This window comes from Neolamprologus multifasciatus, chromosome 8 (genome assembly GCF_963576455.1).
Source record: "Neolamprologus multifasciatus chromosome 8, fNeoMul1.2, whole genome shotgun sequence".
NCBI classification, from domain to species: domain Eukaryota; kingdom Metazoa; phylum Chordata; class Actinopteri; order Cichliformes; family Cichlidae; genus Neolamprologus; species Neolamprologus multifasciatus.
In genome coordinates this window covers 1640832-1660987 of record NC_140446.1, presented here as the reverse complement: position 1 = coordinate 1660987, position 20156 = coordinate 1640832, and the positions used below count along the sequence as shown (strand labels likewise).

At 43.7% G+C, this 20156-nt stretch overlaps 1 protein-coding gene across 3 annotated transcripts in view; it reads left to right on the top strand.

Annotated features, from left to right (window-relative positions):
* grid1b (glutamate receptor, ionotropic, delta 1b) overlaps positions 1-20156 on the top strand; it is a 668767-nt gene that overhangs the window by 571425 nt on the left and 77186 nt on the right. For all 3 annotated transcript variants that reach the window (XM_085170470.1, XM_085170471.1, XM_085170472.1), the window contains 3 exons: positions 9351-9524; positions 16822-16983; positions 19988-20107. In XM_085170470.1, coding sequence (XP_085026596.1) covers positions 9351-9524; positions 16822-16983; positions 19988-20107 — 456 coding nt within the window. The remainder of the gene's footprint in view (positions 1-9350; positions 9525-16821; positions 16984-19987; positions 20108-20156) is intronic.

The window sequence follows — 20156 nt, the reverse complement described above, 5'->3', positions numbered from 1 at the left end:
GAGCAAAGCTAGACACACTGACATGAGGCACAGCCTTTCACAATAAAACAGGAAACAATTCACAAAGACGTAGACAAAGAAACACAGACTTTAGACGGGCAGAACGAAACCAGAATGAGCTCAAACCTACTAAATCATCATCATCATCATCATCATCATACCATAGATCAAGAAAATACCCAAAAATACAAAATCAAACCAAGACGTGAGAACTGAAAATACTGGGTCAAACTGCCCCAGAACCGTGACACTTCTGCCCAACACACTTTGCACCTGACCCTGATGACCCTGATGGCGCCTCCTGCTGGTGCGGAGGATACAGAAGGCCACGCCAGCTCTAAGGGCTGCACTTCATAGACGAAGACCGGCCTGGAGGTGGGCTGACCTGGACAGCATGAACTGGTCCTTTGATTTTTCTTTGACTTTCTTTCATGGGGGGCACTTAAATCAGTTTGCCTGGGGAGACCCTATTAGGGGCAAAGGCCTCCAACAACATAGCCCCTGCTGTCACTGGTGTACACAAACCCCTCCACCACCATAAGGAGGTGATTCATGAAGGAGGTGTTGTTGGTCCCCTTTGAAATGTTTTTATAGCATTAATGTGACACATAAATGAATCACTGAATCTTTAATTGCACTAAGAGACCATCCAAAAGTCTGTGCCTACTATCTTATTTATATTTTAGAGCTAATGAGCTGATAACTTCGCACTCCACCCCCTCAAACATGCAGTGTCTTCTGGCTTCAACAAACTCAGATCCAAAATACCAAATTCAAAGATTCGAAACAGCAACCAAACCTGTGGGTGACATCACCGTGCCCAGATCGAGCTTTTCCATGCATGGGTGCACGACTGAGAGACCTGCATTACAATGACCGGTTCAGCAAACGCAACCAATAACAATCTGTTTGATGTCACTGATTGGATTGGTGAATTATCAAAAGTCTGTTTGTGCATTTTGAGCAAAGCAAGAAAATCTGCTGGTGCAGAAAACGGCTCCATGAAAAGTTTGTTTTGTAGCACTTTAGGTTGTTTCCAGCACCTAAAGGCTTCTGCATTTGCAGGGTTCAGCTATAAATTTCACTTTTTTTTCCCAGGTATTGCAATCTTTGCCAGAAAGCCCTGCTCAAATAACCACACAGTCAGCGCAGTGCTGGGTGGCACTAAAGTACAAAGCGAGGCATGCTGTCAACAGAAGGAGAATGGCCTTTTCACCCTCTGTCTGCTGGCAACACAAACAGCCAGACAACACCACTGATGCCAATTAAAAAGACCTGGAGAGGGGCAGAGACTTTGAGAGAGCAGAAGGGAGGAGAGAATCGAGAACAGAGCTGTAGAGGGAGGCAGTGCAACGGTAATGAGAGAAAGAGGTGAAGAGCGATGAGGACAACAATTAACCAGAGGGAAAAAGAGCGGGCAGTGAGGGAGGGCTGGCAGTGAGAGGCACAGCAGTGAAGCCTCGCGGTCGGATGGTCGAGTTTGATCCGACGAACATTAATAACTCGGCACAAAGCGTCTGTGATCAGCTTCAGAATAACAATCCTCACATGTGTCGGTTAGAAGAAGCTGAAAGAAGAGTCCCGTGCTTTTCCAGTCATTGGTTGAAGAAAACAGATATAAACTAATCTGCTGACAGAAAACATTTGCAGCTACAGATACTGTTGAGAGCAGTGAGTAAAGATCTCCCTGGAAAACACAGATGGATGACAGCTGACAAATCAGGTGGAGAAATACTGAGCATGAGTCGGTATCAACCTGTATGGTGTAGCTGTTAGTCTCCTACGATCAATCCAAGAGTAGAATTGATAAGAAATCTTAAACTAACAGGCTGAAAGTACAGGCTGTAATTAGGCTCTGTGGTATCTAACAGTGAGCTCCAGATTGGTTTGTTGGAGTAGTTGAGCCAATCCTTTCTACTTGTTTTGGTCAGCTGATACTGACAGACACACGATACAAGATGAGAAAAGGTTAGGAAATCTCACAGGTTTGTGTTTGCACAGCCAGTTAATCTGCTCTATACGTACGTCCAGTCCAGACCACCCACCGCTCCTCAAACTTGACCAAGAGGAAGCTAATATATGGCAAAAAATCAGCCTATTGGTGAATTTTAAATATTATTTTATATCATAAGCGATCTGCCTGATATTGTGTTGATGCCAAAGCAGCTTCATTAGACGCTGACGGTCCTTTAAGTCCTGTACATTGTGCGGCGGGTCCTCCATGGATCAGACTTGTGTGTCTGGCACATCCCACAGATGCTCGATGGCTGGTTCACCACAGTTCCTTCCTTGGGTACCGACCACTGCACTCTCAGACTATGTTGATGTTAAACATTGGTTTAGCAAGGAAAATTCATGTTGGAGTACTGATCCCAATATTCCCAAACACAATGGCAACAATTCGCTGTTTAAAGATAATCCGGTGTAATGTTGTGCTGCTTAGTGCTGTTGCCATACCTCAGAAGAAACTGTAGGAGGTCCCCAAAAGTTGATTCTGTTCATCTGGACGTCTTCAGCAGGAGAAACGTTTCGTCACTCATCCAGGTGACGTCTTCAGTGTCTAAACTGCAGGTTATCTCATAAACAGGACATTTGCATAATGACTTCAGTCCTGCAGTCAGCTGAGACTGCAGAAGTCACCTGGATGAGTGACGAAATGCTTCTCCTGCTGAAAACGTCCAGATGAACAGAATCGAGTTTTGGGGATTTAGCTGAATGACTGAGCATGCATCAACCTGTAGAAGGTCCAGTCACAATATTCTGCTCTCTCTGGTTTTTAGTCCACTCACCAGCTTTAGCATCGGTTGATGTTCCCATCAGCTTTTGATGGGACATTTATTGTTGTGACAGCGTACCGACTCCAACTCTTCACTTCCCCAGGACAGAGGAACTTTCAGAGACCTTTCACCCATAATTGACACCATAGAGTAGAACAAACTGACAGAAGGAGCTCTCGCCACCTCCTCATTTGTGCTTTTCTAGTCTTTGTAAGTCTGAACGGTCATTTGTGTTAAAAAAAGAGTTCATGTTGAACAAAAGCTAATTACCTGCAGTGCACAATGGGAAACAGTTGGTGCAGATGAGATGAAAATGGACTCTAACTGTAAATGACACCCGTTCTTCTTTTGAAATGCAAATCAGACTCTTTGTGAACATGAAGCAACCCCAGGTTACATTACAGCTGCTGCAGGTGTGACTGTTAAACAATCCGTCTGCATCGACGGCTAAATCCATCAGAGACCCGTTTCTTTCTCCCGGTTTTTCCTTTTCTTGCTCCTCTTATCTCCGTCCATCACCACACAGAAGGGAAGCCAAGGCCGATGGAGTGCAGGTAATGAGAGCAGGGAAAGTCTTCCAGCAGTGGATTAGTAGGTAAAAAGCAAACTGAAGACTAATCATGCTCGTAACAAATGAACTCCAAACTGTGAGTTAATTTCACCTCATTTATTACAATCAAGACGTTTAATAAAGTTGCACCCGATTAGTCCCCAAGTTCTATTTTACAAACTGCAAAAAACACTCCATAATGTATTATTTTAGTGTGATTTTAATCAAAATTCACTCTGCATTTACCCAAATAAATTGAGGGTAAGAAACTGGTTCCAAGTTCTCGTGTTGAAGCGTGCCGTGATTTTTGAGTGTCTGTTATTACACCAGGCGCATACCTCAATAATCAAAGTCAAAGCAAGAAGAGCACAGAGATTTCATCATTGTAATTTGAAAAAAATATATTTAATTTTCTCCGTTTTATTCGTTTAATTAGTCCAATCTGACACGTTTAAAAGTCTCCAGCAGCAGAGTTTTGACGGCTTTTATAACTACAGTTCACTTCACTGTGTTGACAGAGAATCAGCCGGTTTATAGAAGATTAATATCTGTTGCCTTAGCAACAACCAGCACCAGCTAATAACAGCTCTTTGTCACGTCCCAGGTGTGTTTTTGCTTGTATTATTTTGTCTTTGCTGGTTTGTCTCAGGTGCTTGTGTTTGCAACTTTTACACAACAACACCATTAATGCCCATCAGGGGGCCGGCGTTGGATGCTAGCCTCGGCTACATGTGAAGAACTTTGGACACGGCCTTACACCTGAGCAGTGTTGGTCAAGTTACTTGAAAAAAGTAATCAGTAACTAATTACTGATTACTTCCCCAAAAAAGTAATCCCGTTAGTTTACTGATTACTTATTTTCAAAAGTAATTAATTACTTAGTTACTTTTTAAAAACACGATTTACAACCTGAATAGGTGATAAAGTGATAGATCTTTCAGCCCAATTCTACTTTTTCTACATAATCATCATACAAAATGTAATCAAATGGAAAAGTCTCTTTTTAAAACTTGTTTTATTAGTTTTAATCTTTTAACTTTATGCATCAAGCAAACATTTAATTATCTGCAACATTCTCTGACTGGAAGAAATTAGTTTAATATTTAAACCTATTTTCTGCACATTCCAGCACATAAAATAAAATTTTTTGTGTGTTTACACACAGATGCAAGTAAAACACAGCAGAAAATAAATAAAGTCAAAGACTAGCGGTCCTGTTGCTCTATTTTCACCTGTAAAGCAGGAGTGGGGTAGGCGGAGGGTTACCCTGGTGCAGGTGTGCAGCGGTCAGTGGAAGAATCCGCGAGTTTCTCTGTGAGTTTCCCATTACGTCGTAGCTACTCGGTGCTTGTTTGGAAGTTTAGGGTTTTTTTCGCTGTAAAAAGAAGTTTTCTTCCCACGCACAACGGACACTAATGTTTTTGTCACTTTTTATGGAATCAAACTCAAAGTAAGGTCAGTACTTCCACGCTTTAAACGCTGCACGCTCATACTCTCTCTGCACTCGATATATGATCCATTGTTGATCTGCACACAGCTGTTGTCACGAACGTCGCACTCGCTTACGTCACTGTCATGAGACATTCTCGCAAAAAAATCACGGTTTTAGTAACGCAGTAACGCAGCGTTCCTACGGGAAAGTAACTGTAATCTATTTACCGTTTTTGCAATAGTAATCCCTTACTTTACTCCTTACTTGTAAAAAGTAATCTGATTACAGTCCCACTCTGCACCTGAGCAACTAAAGTGCAAACTACAAAGTAAATTAGGGTGAAAAGTCACGGCTTTCTACACTCAATGTTCTGAACATTATGAAAACACCATCCTGGTAATCACACGGTGCCCTCGCTCACCGTGTGGTGGACCCAAGAGGACCCAAATGCAGACACCTGGAAACAAAACTATATTTTAAGAAAGTGAGTTGTTTATTAGAGGCTGATGAAAAGGTACAAAAACAAAGGGGAAGGGATACCAAACTAAACAGTAACCTAAAGACGAGGGAGACTTTAACGCAGGGGACTTGACCGACTCGCAACACTAAAGACACGACGCCATAACCAACACAGACCTGGGATGAAACTAGGCAGACGAGAACTAAACAGGGAAACAGAACTCACCATCAACAGAACTAACAGAAGTGTAAACTATACAAACAAGAACATTATAATACGAAAAAGGCATAAAACCCAAAATGTTGGGTCAAAAAACCCGGACCCTGATTGAACTGTCCACTAAGACTAAAAGTCTTTTGTCTCAGGCTGTAAACACTGGAGTCAGCCCCAAGTGGGCATTTGAGGAACTGCAGTCTTATTTATTTTCACTTCCACATAAGCGCAGGTACTCTTGGACTGTGTGGTTTAAGACCCGAGTGCTCTGACAATGCCGACTGTTTTGGCGTCCGTGAGGTCATGCGTGCTCCCCACAGGATGGACCCTGCTGGTGATCAGCTGATTACAATGAGCTCTAACACAGAGCTTCATGGTTTCCTGAGGATGAATCATAGTAATATTGATTCTCTGACATTTCCTGCAGTGCATCATCAGCTCAAAGCTGTCCTGCACGCTGATGTTGAACCTCACATCATGCAGCACCTTGAGGAAACTTATGAGCCGGCACCGTCTGAATAAACCGCGCTGGCGTGTTAGCATGCTAATATCCCACAGTAATCATGTACGGATGTATGAGAGCAGCTCTCTCCGTGAACCTGCTGATGCCTGCACTGCTCACACACAGCTCATCCCCACACTGCAGAGCCCTCACATTTTTCATCAGTGTGACAATCTTGTTTTCTGCTGTGTAATGAGCTGCACTCATGGTAGAAACTTGTGTTGCTTAATAACGCCTAACAGCAGTTGTATAACACCGGTCTAACGGCGGGCTATGATAAACAGCTCGCCATGGCGTGTTTTCTATCATCTGAAGTGTTAACCGACAGCCTCATTGCTTCTGAATAAGCTGCAGTAAGCTGTGCGCCCGGCCAGGATCCCATCTTTCTTCACAGCACCATTACCTGCTCCTGAAAGCTACATCACACTGTGTTTTTCACCAAATAACTGCTCTCCAAACCTCCTATCTGATTCTTTCCGTGATCACCAGCTTCCCTCCCAGTCGCTGTCAGAATCAGCACACCCCTCCCATTAAATCTGCTTGTGCCTGAATGCAGGTCATTACCGTGGCCTGTAATATTGCATCCATTTCGGCGCCTCGGCTCTGTGGTGCCAAGTGCAACCAAATGGTCTGAATTGGATTTCTTTGAGTCCCTGCAGCCACTCAGAGATCATCAAGCATCAAAGCGCGGCACGAAACACTCGGTCGCAGCTAAAAGCCATGTTTTAAAATTATATATCAAAATAGGCCAAAGAATTAATAATAATAATAATTGCATTTATATAGCACTTTTTGAGACCCTCAAAGCGCTTTACAATTCCACTGTTCATTCACACACTGGTGGAGGCAGCTACAGACTGACAGAAGCGAGGCTGCCATATCGCACCATTGGGCAACACCAGTAGGCGTGTCTCGCCCAAGGACACAACGACCAGGACAGATAGAGCTGGGGGATCGAACCGGCAACCTTACAGTTACAAGATGAGCTTCCCAACCCCCTGAACCTAACTAAACAAATGTTGTGTAGTTAGTGTGTAGTGTAGTCAATAGTTGTGTTGTGTGTCAGAACAATGAGGCGACTGCTGAGTGTTACAGGTGTTACAGCAGTGACACATCTGCTGCTGTCAGGCCTGCAGGTATCAGGCTGTTGTTCTCCTTCATCTCATAGTGGACAGGAATTATTTTTTGCAGTGGCACAAATAATTTGTGTGGCATCAAATTTGATGCAGAACAGCTGATTGTTCTGTAAATAGTTTGAAATGTTTATTTAAAAAACGTCTTGGCTGCATTTTTAGGTAAACAGCTGCAAAAAACTTTGCATAACTCAGTTACTTTTTTGAAGAAGTAACTATATAATTAATTGCCCAACATTGGTCATTATTTACTGTATTTTGCAGACAGAGTTACAGACTCTCTCCCAGACCACAGACTCATCATACAGTCAGAGCTTTATTAAAAATAAATAAAGTTGTGTTTTCAAAATTGGAGTTCAAGTTATTTTTCCTTCCAATAGTGTGAACATGCTGTACAGGACATGAACAAGATCTTTTTTAATTTTCATTGTAAGTGGACTAAAGCAGTTAATTAAAAGTAGTCTAACATAAATGCTGTAATTTGATTAATTTAATAAACATGTAACTTGGATGATTGGATGCTGGCGTGACCACAGTGCTCACGTCTGCTGTTGCTCACAGTGGTCCAAGGGGACACTCAGGGAGTTTGTGTGTTCACTCAGACACATGAAACATTAGAGGGAACATTGTTCAGGACCCCATCCCTCGGGGCCTGGACTCCCCACGCCTGTTCTAAATGAACACTCAAGTCACTGACCAGTCAAATCTGCACGGAGCTCATTTTGTTCCACCATAGCCGAGCTCGTACTCTGCTGCAGATACCAGCGTCTGTACAGCTTCCCCTTAGTCTCTGCTTCAGTATCTGCCACAGAGCCGACCATACAATCAGTTTTCATGTGTCACCTCCACACCTCAAACGAGCTGCACAAAGTGAAGCACAGCACACTGTTGGTTTGTTGGGCAGATAATTCCTGATGACGTGACCCAAATATCTGACTTTATTCATCACATTTAGCTCAAACAGACTGAGGGGAAGTTTCGATATCGTCGCGTCCAGCATCATCCTGCTGACTTCACTGAGAGCGCTTTGTGCAGACCTGCACAAAAATGTACAGAAAAGAGATGAAAGTAAACAAAGTGAATGAACCTGATCATCTGAAGCTTCACAGCTACTCAGGAACATTATTCCAGACTGGGATGTAAACAGGAAGAGAGGGCGTCTGTAACGCCTGGCTCAACTCGTCTGATTCCAGTTCAGTCACAGTTTGACAGGATGCACGTTAATAAATAACATCTGTGTCAGGAGCTCAGTAATAATGTTGCCTTTTTACATTGTTTGTTCTTTAGGCCATAAAAAGTACTTTTGGTAAATTCCACAGGTTTAATCAGTTATGAGTCCAGAGCACAAACATGTCCAGTTTGCTGTAAATGCATGATTTTCATTTTGCCCAAGAATACCAAACCGAGGTCATAGGTCACATAGCTCACGTTCTTTGGAGCAGGAGTAATCGCCCCCTGGTGGCCACTAGAAAGAAAGCAGGTTTAAGCAGCTTAAGGTCTCCTTTCACGCCCGGAGGCTTCGTCTACCTTTGAAACGCCGCGTACGGAGACGGCACAGAGGCTCTCGTACGTCGTTGTGTGTTCAGAGAGGAGCGAACTGAACTTAATGCCATCGCTGCAATTACCTTTAAACCCTTTGGCCTGACAGAATGACATGTTTTCAAACCCATTCAATAAATGAGCTACACGTCTGCGTGACTTTTGTTTACAGGTTCACTTTTAATTGGATGAAGGCGACGTGCATACAGAAATAGAAGAAAGTGGACGTTTCTAATAGATAAACTGCAGCTGCGTTCGCTTTTACTTGAGATGTAGACCGTAATTATGTTTGGTGTTATAAAACCTAATAAACCCAATATTCTTCACAGATATTTTTAATTATGCTTTTAGAGTTCGGCCGAGGCTACCTGTAATTACACCTCACAGAAAATAATTGGCTTTCTTCTCGTCAAAGCAATTAGGCACAAAAGAAGCGTTTTAATGGCTGGCGTGCGCCGTCCTTCCCGTTTGGCTTGACACTGACATTCGGTTTTCTTCGTGAAACTTCACATTCTCTGTAATTAATTAACACGGCAGATGAAATAAACATACTTTTGTTCGTCGGGCGCAGGGTTCAAAAACAAACACTCGAGAAATCTGCCACAATCAGCATCGGCCTCTCACCAAACCCTCATCCGGCTTCTCGGGAGACAATAAACACTCCAGCAGTTAATATGCAGACAAACAGACCGAGCGAGGTCAATAACGTCTCCTTCACTTTGTCCCGTCGTCTCATCGCCACAGGAAATCAGCGACACAGAGATCCTGGAGCTTACCCACAGTGCACTGGGGCGCATGACGGTGATCCGGCAGATCTTCCCCTTGCTGAAGGACAGCAGCACCCGCTGCATGAGGCAGAACCACCGCATCTCCTCGCTGCTGTGTGACCCGCAGGAAGGACACCTGCAGAACCTGGAGGTAATAATTCAGCTCAGCGTGCAGTAAAGGTTGTGCTATGGCAGAAAGTAGTGCTAGCTTTCAAGTCACGCCTCCCTGAGTTCTGTTATAAATGTGGACAAGTGTATTTGGGGTTTCCTCTAATCCACACAGACTCACATATAAACATACAAACGCCCACTTTAATATTTTAATAACTGGTGCTGAAGGTTCTGCAATGACTTTAACCCAACGAGGCCTAAATCCTTTGCATAGTGATCATGAGCTGCAGCTGGTAGTCTCTCGTTGCACTATAGAAAGGATTTGTTTGACAGCACTCGTTGGACTGACCAAGACTCAGAACAACAGAAGGTCCAAGATCATCAGTTCAAACAACCGTAAGTAAAAGTTATCTGGATGTGTCTCTGCCAGGAAACCACCCAGTGTAAGTTAACTCGATTCTGCCAAGAAGAGCAGGATGATGCCAGAAGCTTGGTGATGGATGCCAAAAGCATCCGACTGAGGTGCAACTCGCTATGGGACATTTACCCAAATATTTCTGGGTGTCTGAGTATGTTTTAGCCTGTATGCATACCTGTGTGGATCAGGGAAAATCCCAAATAAATTCAAAATTGGGGACCCAACTCGTGTTTTTTAAACTTCAGAACAGTTCAAAGAATCACCAGAATTAATTGACATCCCTGCACATGATGAGTGTGCAGGGATGGGTTTGAGTTAGGATTAGGTCACTGATGATGACTTAGGCTACGTTCACTCTGCAGGTCTTGATGCTCAATTCAGATTTTTTGATCAAATCCGATTTTTTTGTCTGCTCGTTCACACTACAAATAAAATGCGACAGCAAACGCGCTCTAGTGTGAACGCTCAAAGAAGACGCCACACACAACGCGCTCTGTTTAGACCCAGAGCAACAGTATTGTTTGACTGATGGCCTTAATATAAAGACTTCAGACTTCACGTTTCCCAATTTTTGCTTTAAGTTATTTTGTTATTTACATAATAATGTAAATAACAAAATAATGATCCTTATTGCTGTTTTAGAGGAGCGCTGCTTCAAAGGATAGTTGCAGATTTCTGTCAGAATCTGCAGATTATACAGAACAAAGAAAATGTTCACGTTGTCTTCCCAACAGTTTCACAGGATGGCCAGGAAGCGTTCACGATGTCTTCTCCAGCGCTGATAATTGGCGTCTGTCTTGTGTCGGTGACGTAAAAGATGGATTTAATGCGACTTGACCATCAAACAGCAGCTTTCTGAAACATCAGATATGTATCGGATTCAGAACCACATACGAAAGTGACCCAGATCGGATTTGAAAATATCGGATTTGTGCCGTTCACACTGTCACACCATGATCGGATATGAGTCGCAGAGGGTCAGGAAATCGGATTTGATGCGCTTTCGCCTGCAGCGTGAACGTAGCCTTAGACCTGAGCTGATACAAAGTGGTACCTCTGCACTTTTCCCTGTTAGGATACTTTAAATTCAACAATAGTGGGAATAAACACTGAAAAATCCACAGGAGTCCAGGTTCTGTCTGGAGGAACACTTTGGATAAGTCATTATAATTTAGGAATTTGTGTTTTCAAACCGTTTGTGTGGTCAGTGTTTAATTTATTCTGAAGAATTTGTCTCCATTTTTTCCTTTCACATGGCTCCATCTGTCCTCAGCCTTTTGTCCTCCGGAGGACACAAAGACCTTCATGAAACAACGGCAAAAATACCACAGAGACGTGTTTCACAGCCAAACATAAAGATTCACATAGATCTGTTTCGCTCATCAAAGGCTCCATAATGAGAGCGCCGAATGAACGAATGCTTTAGAGAATGAATTAAAATGTTTGAGGGCATAAAGCAGTAATTCAAAGGGACTAATTATTAATCTGATGGCATGAACTGAGTAATTAGTGGGTGCAAATTATTCAGTTAAGTGAAAAAGAGGAATGTGATGAGTTTCCTGTCTTCTAGACCTCCTCGCTCAAACTATTCTCTCCACTCGTCGTACGTCCTGGTTTGTGATGGCGATCCGGGCGAATGCACGCACACGTCTGAACTTGTGGTGTTGAAACTTTTTTCTGCTGCACAAATCACTGATGCACATCCATAAATTCATGAGCGCATTCATAAAATCAGCCGCCCACTCAAATACTGTGCACATGCACCGAGTGCAGCAGGCTGTCAGATCAGCTCCCAGCATCCAAACATCAGCTTAATGTTAAATGAGGACACAAACTTTTAGACTTCACTACCAGAGACTCACTGATGACCCAGAACAACCACGAGGACATCACAGACCATCTGTTTCCATCACCTCCTGTCCTCTGACTCTGTCAGGTCAAACACCTGCATGTCCTCTCGCCACAAACCTCCTGTGGCCCGTCTCCTTTCCCCCTCGTTCACTAGCTCCATCTTCATCATCCTCCTCCCAAACGACCTCCAGTTTTTTTATTGTTGTTGAAAACCACAGTTTGTGTCGACTCTGTGGACAAACACAGAATATCTACTGCTGAGAAACTAAAGTTTGTACTTTACAGTCACGTGCAGGACTTTTATTGAGATCTTTTGATTGATTTTTGTGTAACAGACCCGTGTACTCCACATACCTCGAGGCAAGGACATGCCAGCCTATTGTCGTCCCCGGGGAGTCGCTCAGCCCGACTCTGTCAAACCTCTGGTGTGGCTAATTTATGCATTAAGGTGTCCTTTGGCATCATGATGGGTCCCTCCCATGTCGTCAAGGTTACTGTTGTTAATAGGCACATACTAACCCACACCATCATCTTTCCATAACCCGACGCTGGCGATGACCCCAGTGTTGGGAACCATCATAAATGACTCTTTTTGTGAAATGTAAACAGTATTATTATAATGAATATGATTAGAAGTATTTTTCTCCATTAACTGCCAAGAAAATAATTTTTAAAAAGATCAAAAGTTATATTCTACGTTCACGTACGTTTTTGAAAACGCAGCTTTTTCCACGTGTTTGGGGCTTTCGTCCACATGCGAACAGCTGTTTGGGTCACTGAACACGGAGACTTTTTTTTTAATATAATTCAAGTATTTATTCGATTTTGCATTTTATAACAGCAAATGCAAAGATGCAGCAACCAAAAGCAAGAAGCAAACAAACAAAAACAAACAAACAAACAAAACGAAAACAGTGAGGTTTTAACAGATGTTGTATTAAGCTCAAACGTCCAAGTCAGGTAGACATGTAGGTGCAAAAATTGTCCCACTGTTCCACCGCAGCTTCCGTCACATGATGTATTTTTCCCAGCATCTTTTCGCACGCAACATTCCCAATCATTCTGTCTTTCCACATTTTAAGCGCTGGAGTATGGGAGTCCTTCCAGTGTTCCAAAATGACACGGGCACATGTTACCAATGCAGTACTTAACACTCTAAACTGGTGTTTATTATATGAGGCACCTCTCCTTTGTCTCCTAGTAGACATAATTTAGGTGATCTGGGTGGGTTACAAAGTGTCCACCCCTGCAAATAATTCAATTTTCCAAACTGGAAAAACCAGCGGGCATTCCCAGAGGGCATGTATCAGAGTACCTTTGGCTTGTTGGCATTTCCAACACAAGTCATCTCTACCAATCCCCATTCATACAGCCTTGAAGGAGTATAATAGTATCTGTTAAGAATTTTGTATTGAATAAATTTCCCCCTGGCTTCCCTAATATATAATCCATTGTTCGACAATATAGAATCCCATCTACCTTCATCCATTGTCCGCCCTAGATCCCTTTGCCATGCAGTTTTCAGGCTCTTATTTATATTATTTTTAATCCATGGGCAAATATTATACCATTTCGAGAACACAGAGATTTTTAAGAACTATTTGCGTTTACGTGTGGACGAAGAAAATGGAGATTTAGTCACGCAACGGCAAAGGTGTACGCCTTTTTAGACGCCGTGCTGTGCGCCACGTTATTGTTTACATGAGATGAATTTCTATGATTCTATAATCTGACTACGTGCAGGTTTTACACAGTTACTGTCCCTCCATTTACAAAGATCGAGGCGTCGCAGAGAACTTCTACACTCAACACAGACGCTCTCACAACCCAAATCCCAACGTTGTTGTTGTTTTTTAAAATTTACATTAAATCTATGTTTGCTGTGTGTATTTTGTCTGTTCCTAAGTTGTGAGTCTGAGTTATGATTATGAATCACTCAGACTAACGTAAACTGTTCAGGCCAACAGAGCCACTAAAATACTGTCTTTAGTTCTTAACGTCTGAAATGATGAAGACACTTGAAGCTCCACAAAATTAGCTGCCTTTGCAGAAAAACACAAAACCTTGTACCCGTTTACGCGTTCCCTCCCAGGCTTCTGGACTTCTGATTGGCCAACACTTCTACACAGTTAGGATTTGGCATGTCCTTGACAGCGTTTGATTTTGGCGTTTACATGTGGACGGAGATATTTTTTCGAAACTTCTTTTAAAAAATGAAAATGGAAAATCTCCGTTTTCAAAAGCACCCGTGTACGTGTGAACGTAGCCTCAGCGCCCGACCCCACACAAGCCGTTCCCGAAGAGTTTCCCATCTTTGAGATAAAGTTTACATTTATTTTGTCTTTGCTACGTAAACCAGTGATTAGAACTGAAAGTAACAAGCAAAGGAAAAACTTATGATCAGAAGGCAGCATTTCCAATAGGACCCCTCCAACCTGCTCCTGACGACCACGTGTGCCTGTTAAACGTGTCCCTTACATCTCAGTGGCCACTTCCGCCACATCCACAGCACCAGTGACGCCAAAGGACACCTTGTAGACAACAAAGGGACGCAGCAGACACGTGACAAACTCTGGACTTTCTGGTTTATGGACGTCAGATCACATTAAAGTTCACCAGGACACGGCTCACAAAGGCCGCTGCTTACGCTTGATTACTGTAACAGCATCTTTACAGGTCTACCTAAAAATCAGTCAGACAACTACAGCTCATTCAGAGCTCTGCTGCTCGAGTCCTCACTAAGACCAAAAAGTGGACCACATCAGTCCAGCTCTGAGGTCTTTACACTGGCTGCCTGTCCGTCAGAGGACAGACTTTAAAGTTCTGATGCTGGTCTATGACGCTCTGAATGGTTTAGGACCAAAGTACATCAGTGACCTCCTGACCCAGTACGAACCTTCCAGATCCCTCAGGTCATCTGGATCCGGTCTTTTATCAGTTCCCAGAGTCAGAACCAGACACGGAGAAGCTGCATTCAGCTTTTATGCTCCTTATATCTGGAACAAACTCCCAGAAAGCCTCAGATCAGCTGAAACACTCAATTTATTTAAATCCAGGTTGAAGACTCACCTGTTCTCAGCTGCATTTGAATAAAACACCAAATCCACACTTTTAAGCTTAAATTTCAAAACTTACATTTTAACTACTGATTTTATCTGTTTTGATTTTATCTGTTTTGATTTTTGATTTTATATACTGTTTTGTTTGTTTGTTTGTTAGTTTGCTTGTTTTAATCGATTTTAAATCATTGTTTTTGTTTCTAATATATCTGTAAAGTACTTTGAATCACCTTGTTGTTGAATTGTGCTGTACAAATAAACTTGCCTTGCTCACGTTCAAACTACTCACAGTTAAAAGCCTCATCGAGCCGTCGTTTTTCTCACGTATGAATCGTGTACGAAAGCCGAGCCGCTTCCCCGTGTCTCAGTTTACACGCCAGTTTGCCTCGTGAAAAATAAGCCATCAAATTCAAGTTTATCTCACTGACATACAGCGGGCGCACAATAAACACACACAGAGTAACTGACTATTATTCCCAGTTGTGAAGAAGCACCGTGACGCGTGGCTGACATTTAAAGACAGCAAACACAACAATTACTGTGATTCAGGACAAATGTTGTCTTTCTCTGCCTGATTTTGACATTTGTGGACATGATTGTAGTTTTCACCAAACGTCCGACATCACGGCGGCGGCCCGCAGAGGTCACGCTCTCCTGTCTTTCTCTCAGGTGTCGTTCTCTCATCTTTTAAACCTTCGTTTCCTCCTTCACCTTGTTCTTGTCTTTTTTTATTATAATATTTTCCTTTTATTCTGAATATTAACTTCCTGCTTCTGTACATTTGCGTGCGTCGTCATATTTCCTTCACTGTGTCCTTTTCCTCACTTGTTTCCTCTCCTGTTCCCTTTTCGTCTTCCTCTCCATCCTTTCTGGCCGATTTTCTCTCATTTTAAACGTAATAAGCAGTCTCGTCTCCATCCCACGCTCCGCTTCATTCCCTCCTCAGCTGTGACTTCTTCTTGACTTCTGCCGGCTTCGCTGTGCGTTCACTCAGAGGGAGGTGTCTCAGTAATTTGTGTAAGAGAGGGTTAAATGTTCTCTGCTGCACAGAGAGGATGATGTGTTTTTAGCTGTGTATGTTTTTAAAGAATCCCATCAGGAGAAAGTGAAGATTAGGAGACATTTGGGTTACACCTGTACAATGCAACCAGGTGAGAGCATCTTAATCTATATTTCAGTCAGGCTCAGGTCAATGCAGTGAATATAAGCGGGAGTGACGCCTTAATAAGCACTCACAGCGTTTTTACTGGGCAAACTGGGCTCAGCACACAGCAGGCAGAGGAGCGACATACAGTTCATCATCAGGCTCCAGGTGGACGTCCATGCTCGTTTTCTGTGACCTCTGGGCACAAACTACTCGTGCAGACATGAATAAAGTGCAACAGTGTAACTCTGAGGATCAGAGAGCGACTGAGGGAAGCACAGCTGAACGTAGGTGCTGCATGTTAGGGAAGAAAGCCACAAATAAGCACGAGCCTCGCTGCAGGTCGCTGCAGGTCGCTGCAGGTCGCTGCAGGTCGCTGCAGGTCGCTGCAGGTCGCTGCAGGTCGCTGCAGGTCGCTGCAGGTCGCTGCAGGTGTGTGCTGTGACACTGATGTGCGATCCAGTGACACATGGAGACGTGCTGCAGCTTCATGTAACAGAGCTGTCACAGATGATGTGAGGGTGAAGCTTTCTCATAAATGTAACACTCTGACCACATGCAAGCGGCAGAAGCCATAAGATGTAACAACAACTTTATTAATGGATTCATTTATTGTCTGATCCCTAAATTTTGATGTTCTTTCCCATCACAGAGGGATGAAATCGTCACGTGATCGTTCACCAACAGAACAAAACATGCAGAGTGAAAATTCTGTAAATGTAGATCTTTGTCACACACACAGTAAATATTAACATCTATATTCTTCATCGCCCTGCAGATGTGATTACATTCTTCTTCTAACGTTACGTAACAGTCAATGAAAAACCGATGACGTGTATTCATCCTGCCTGTGTCTCGCCTTCAGGTGTCCAACCTCTACCTGTACGACAGCGTGCTGATGCTTGCCAACGCCTTCTACAGGAAGCTGGAGGACAGGAAGTGGCACAGCATGGCCAGCCTGAACTGCATCAAGAAGACCACCAAGCCCTGGAACGGCGGCTGGTCCATGCTGGAGACCATCCAGAAGGTAAAACACATTCAGAGTAAGAGCAGACTGGTTTAAGCCCTGATATCAAACTCGTTACGCTGGAAGAGTTGAACTCTGAATCGAGTACTCGAGTACTCGCCTTTTTCTTTAATTACAAAAACTGTGCAAAGTTTTATTTCAGCGTCTGTACAGCCTCTTATTCAGTTTGTTTCAAAATAGTGAAGTTTTCTCAAAACTGTTATTTATTTAAAGAAAGTCGAGGCGAGCATTTGATTTGTACAATTTTCAAAATAAAAGAATCAACAGCTCCTTTGTTAACAGAAAATCAATCGCACATCAAAGATGCAGCGAGATTGCAACCTGGAGTCAGTTCTCACAGTCTAATTGGAGAAAGATGCTCTTTGGCTGACGAGTCCCTCCAGCACGCGTGGTCGTGTTTTATTAAAAAACACGAGTCTGCTTTTCTGACACGCATCAGAGTAACGACCGCCGAGCTCATTAGCGCTGCTTTTCTACAGATTCCTGTAGAAAAGTCATAATGCATCATCATGTTTTTGAATGATATTGACAGAAATATCCACCAAAGCATTATTACTCCTGCAGTTATCTTTATATGCGGACGAGCCAGACAGAGCACGCGGTCGCTTAAAAGTCTCATTTCATACCAAAAAGCTGCCGAAAACATCAGTTCCTCCGATGAGGAGCAGCCTCGCCTCAGAGCTGATGAGGCTGTGACTCCTGCACTGGACCGGCATCGCTCAGAGGTCAAGGTTGCTGCATTTAACGTTTCACAAACTGCACTGACTCCTGCAGGATCAAGTTTAATGAATCTGAATGTGTGAGTTGTACAATCCTCAAACTGCCACAGCCATTATTCCAGCTGATTAGCGATGGAAACATTTATTCAGTCTTGTTCCATCTCAAACGCGCCCTTCCTGACGTTCCCCGTCCAACCTCGGCGCTCCCGTTTCGTGCTCCAGGCAGTCATTTGTCAGTTTGATTGTTATGGACGCACTTTTGCTGCGTCTCACCTCAGAGTTGGTCATTACCCCCGGACGAGTCCGGGCTACTTTGCTGATGAAATGGACGATAAGTTAAAGACAGGACGACATTCGCTGAGTGAAAAATGGCGAGAACTTTTTATGTTCCGCGTATCCAAAGAAAAGCGTCGTCCTTCCTCTGACAGGTGTGTGTATCGAATGCGTTTACTCATTTTTGAAAGAGCCAAACGTTTTCAAACATTAATTTCCTCCAGGTGGCGACGAACGCGACCTTTGCTGCTGACAGAGGAGCATTTAGTTTGCCGGCCTGCTGTGATGACCGTCTTCCGTCATGCTTTACATCCAACATGAACTGATGGAAGTCGTGAAGTGACATTTCATCCATGGCCTTTCGTGGCAGCGGCACAGCAGTCATGGCTGAACTCATTCAGTCAGACGCTGATGATATTCTATATGGCGCCTCATCGTTCTGCAGAGCAGCCAGAACTGATAAAGCAACTGATAAAGATGGTCATTAAATATTTAGCTCTATATTTATTGGCTCCCGCTGCACCCTGGGATTTCTGGCATTCAGTGCGTCGGTGTTAAAGATGCAGGAAGCAGCAGGTGTTTCAGGTCACCTGGTCCTTTATTCTTGCCCCTTTAACCTGTTAACATCTGCCTGATTGCTGGGACGGTGATCATGCACGTTATCCTCATTTGAAAGAGTCGTCTTGTGGATGACTCATGTTTTTCATTATTTCAGTCAGGAGGGGCTTTTAGGATTTGCAGCGTAGAAGAATAAAAATAAGGTTTGTCAGTGATCTCAGACGGCCGTAGTATTGCTGCGTTTATCCCCTGGCGTGGGTGCTGATACACGCTGCCCCTGCTGCGAGGCTCCCAGTACAAAAGAGGCCTGAGGCCGGATTCAGACTCCTGACGGAGGTCTTTGGAGCTCCTGCAACACAGCAGCATAGCTGTCGTGGTCGGTGGGATTTCTGCTCGTGCTGGTGGAAATGACCGCATGTTCTACATCCTGTTTAGTGAAAGTTCTGGGACTTTGTCCTGGTTCCTCGTCAGTTTTTTCAGGGGGGAAACATATTTGTCCCTCAAGTTTTTCCACTTCTTTGTACATTCCCAGTGTCCACAAACCTGACATTTATGAGTCCTTATGTTGATGCTATGATTGTTAGTCTCAAAGGAGCTTGCAAAGAAAAGCGTCTGGACTTCAAGTTGCTTGAAGACGTTTCACCTTCATCCGAGAAGCTTCCGAGAAGCCAAGGACCTCTGACCTCAGGAAATCACATGATAAGGTGGGGCCAGGTTTCACAATGAACTCACCCGAAACTCTGGCTGATTGTGACCCACACCCAGTTTCACACCTTGGCTCAGGTGATTAGAGGATCATCAAGGCGTCCTTTGTCCCTCTGTGGGGGGAAACTCCCACCAGGTTTATATCTGGGACTCTCCACCATTTGACCTTAGAACTGAAGAAGCTTCTTGGATGAAGGTGAAACGTCTTCAAGTAACTTAAAGAAGTCCAGACGCTTTTCTTTGCAGCTCCTTTGACTACGATGACCTGGATGACTGAGAACCTTCACAGACAGACTGTTAGTCTCTCACTGAGAAATCAGGGGCAACTCACTTGAATCACGTCTTTGATATAGACGACTCAACTGGTTGGTTGGTATATAAAAGCACGGCTGCTGCCTGTGTCGTTGTTCAGGTAAACTGACAGATTTCTGGAGCATAAATCCATCAATAGCACAGGAAGTTGTCTCGTTTGAACACGGATTACAAACTGTTCCTGAAATAACCAAATATAATGTCTGCCTCAGATTGTCTTTCTTCAAAAACACACTGCAGGTCAAGCTGAGACGCCAACAGAAAGAGTGAAAGAAGGTAGCAGCTCGAGTTAAAGATCATAAAGTAATAAAAGAAGAAAGTGGGGCGTCTGGAGGTTCTGGGAAAAGCCTGATTCTGTCAGACGGCGAGCACAGATCATCCTGCCTGACTTCTAAACCCCCGTCTCTCTCCTCTCTGTCTGCCACCCTCCTCTTCAGGGAAATATCACAGGTCTGACAGGTACGATGGACTTTAAGGACAACGGCTCCAACTCCCACGTCCAGTTTGAGATCCTCGGTTCGAGCTTCAGCGAGACCTTCGGCAAGGACATCAAGAGGGTGAGTTCACACTTTAACAGATGAGCAGTCGACATCGCCCGAGTGTGTG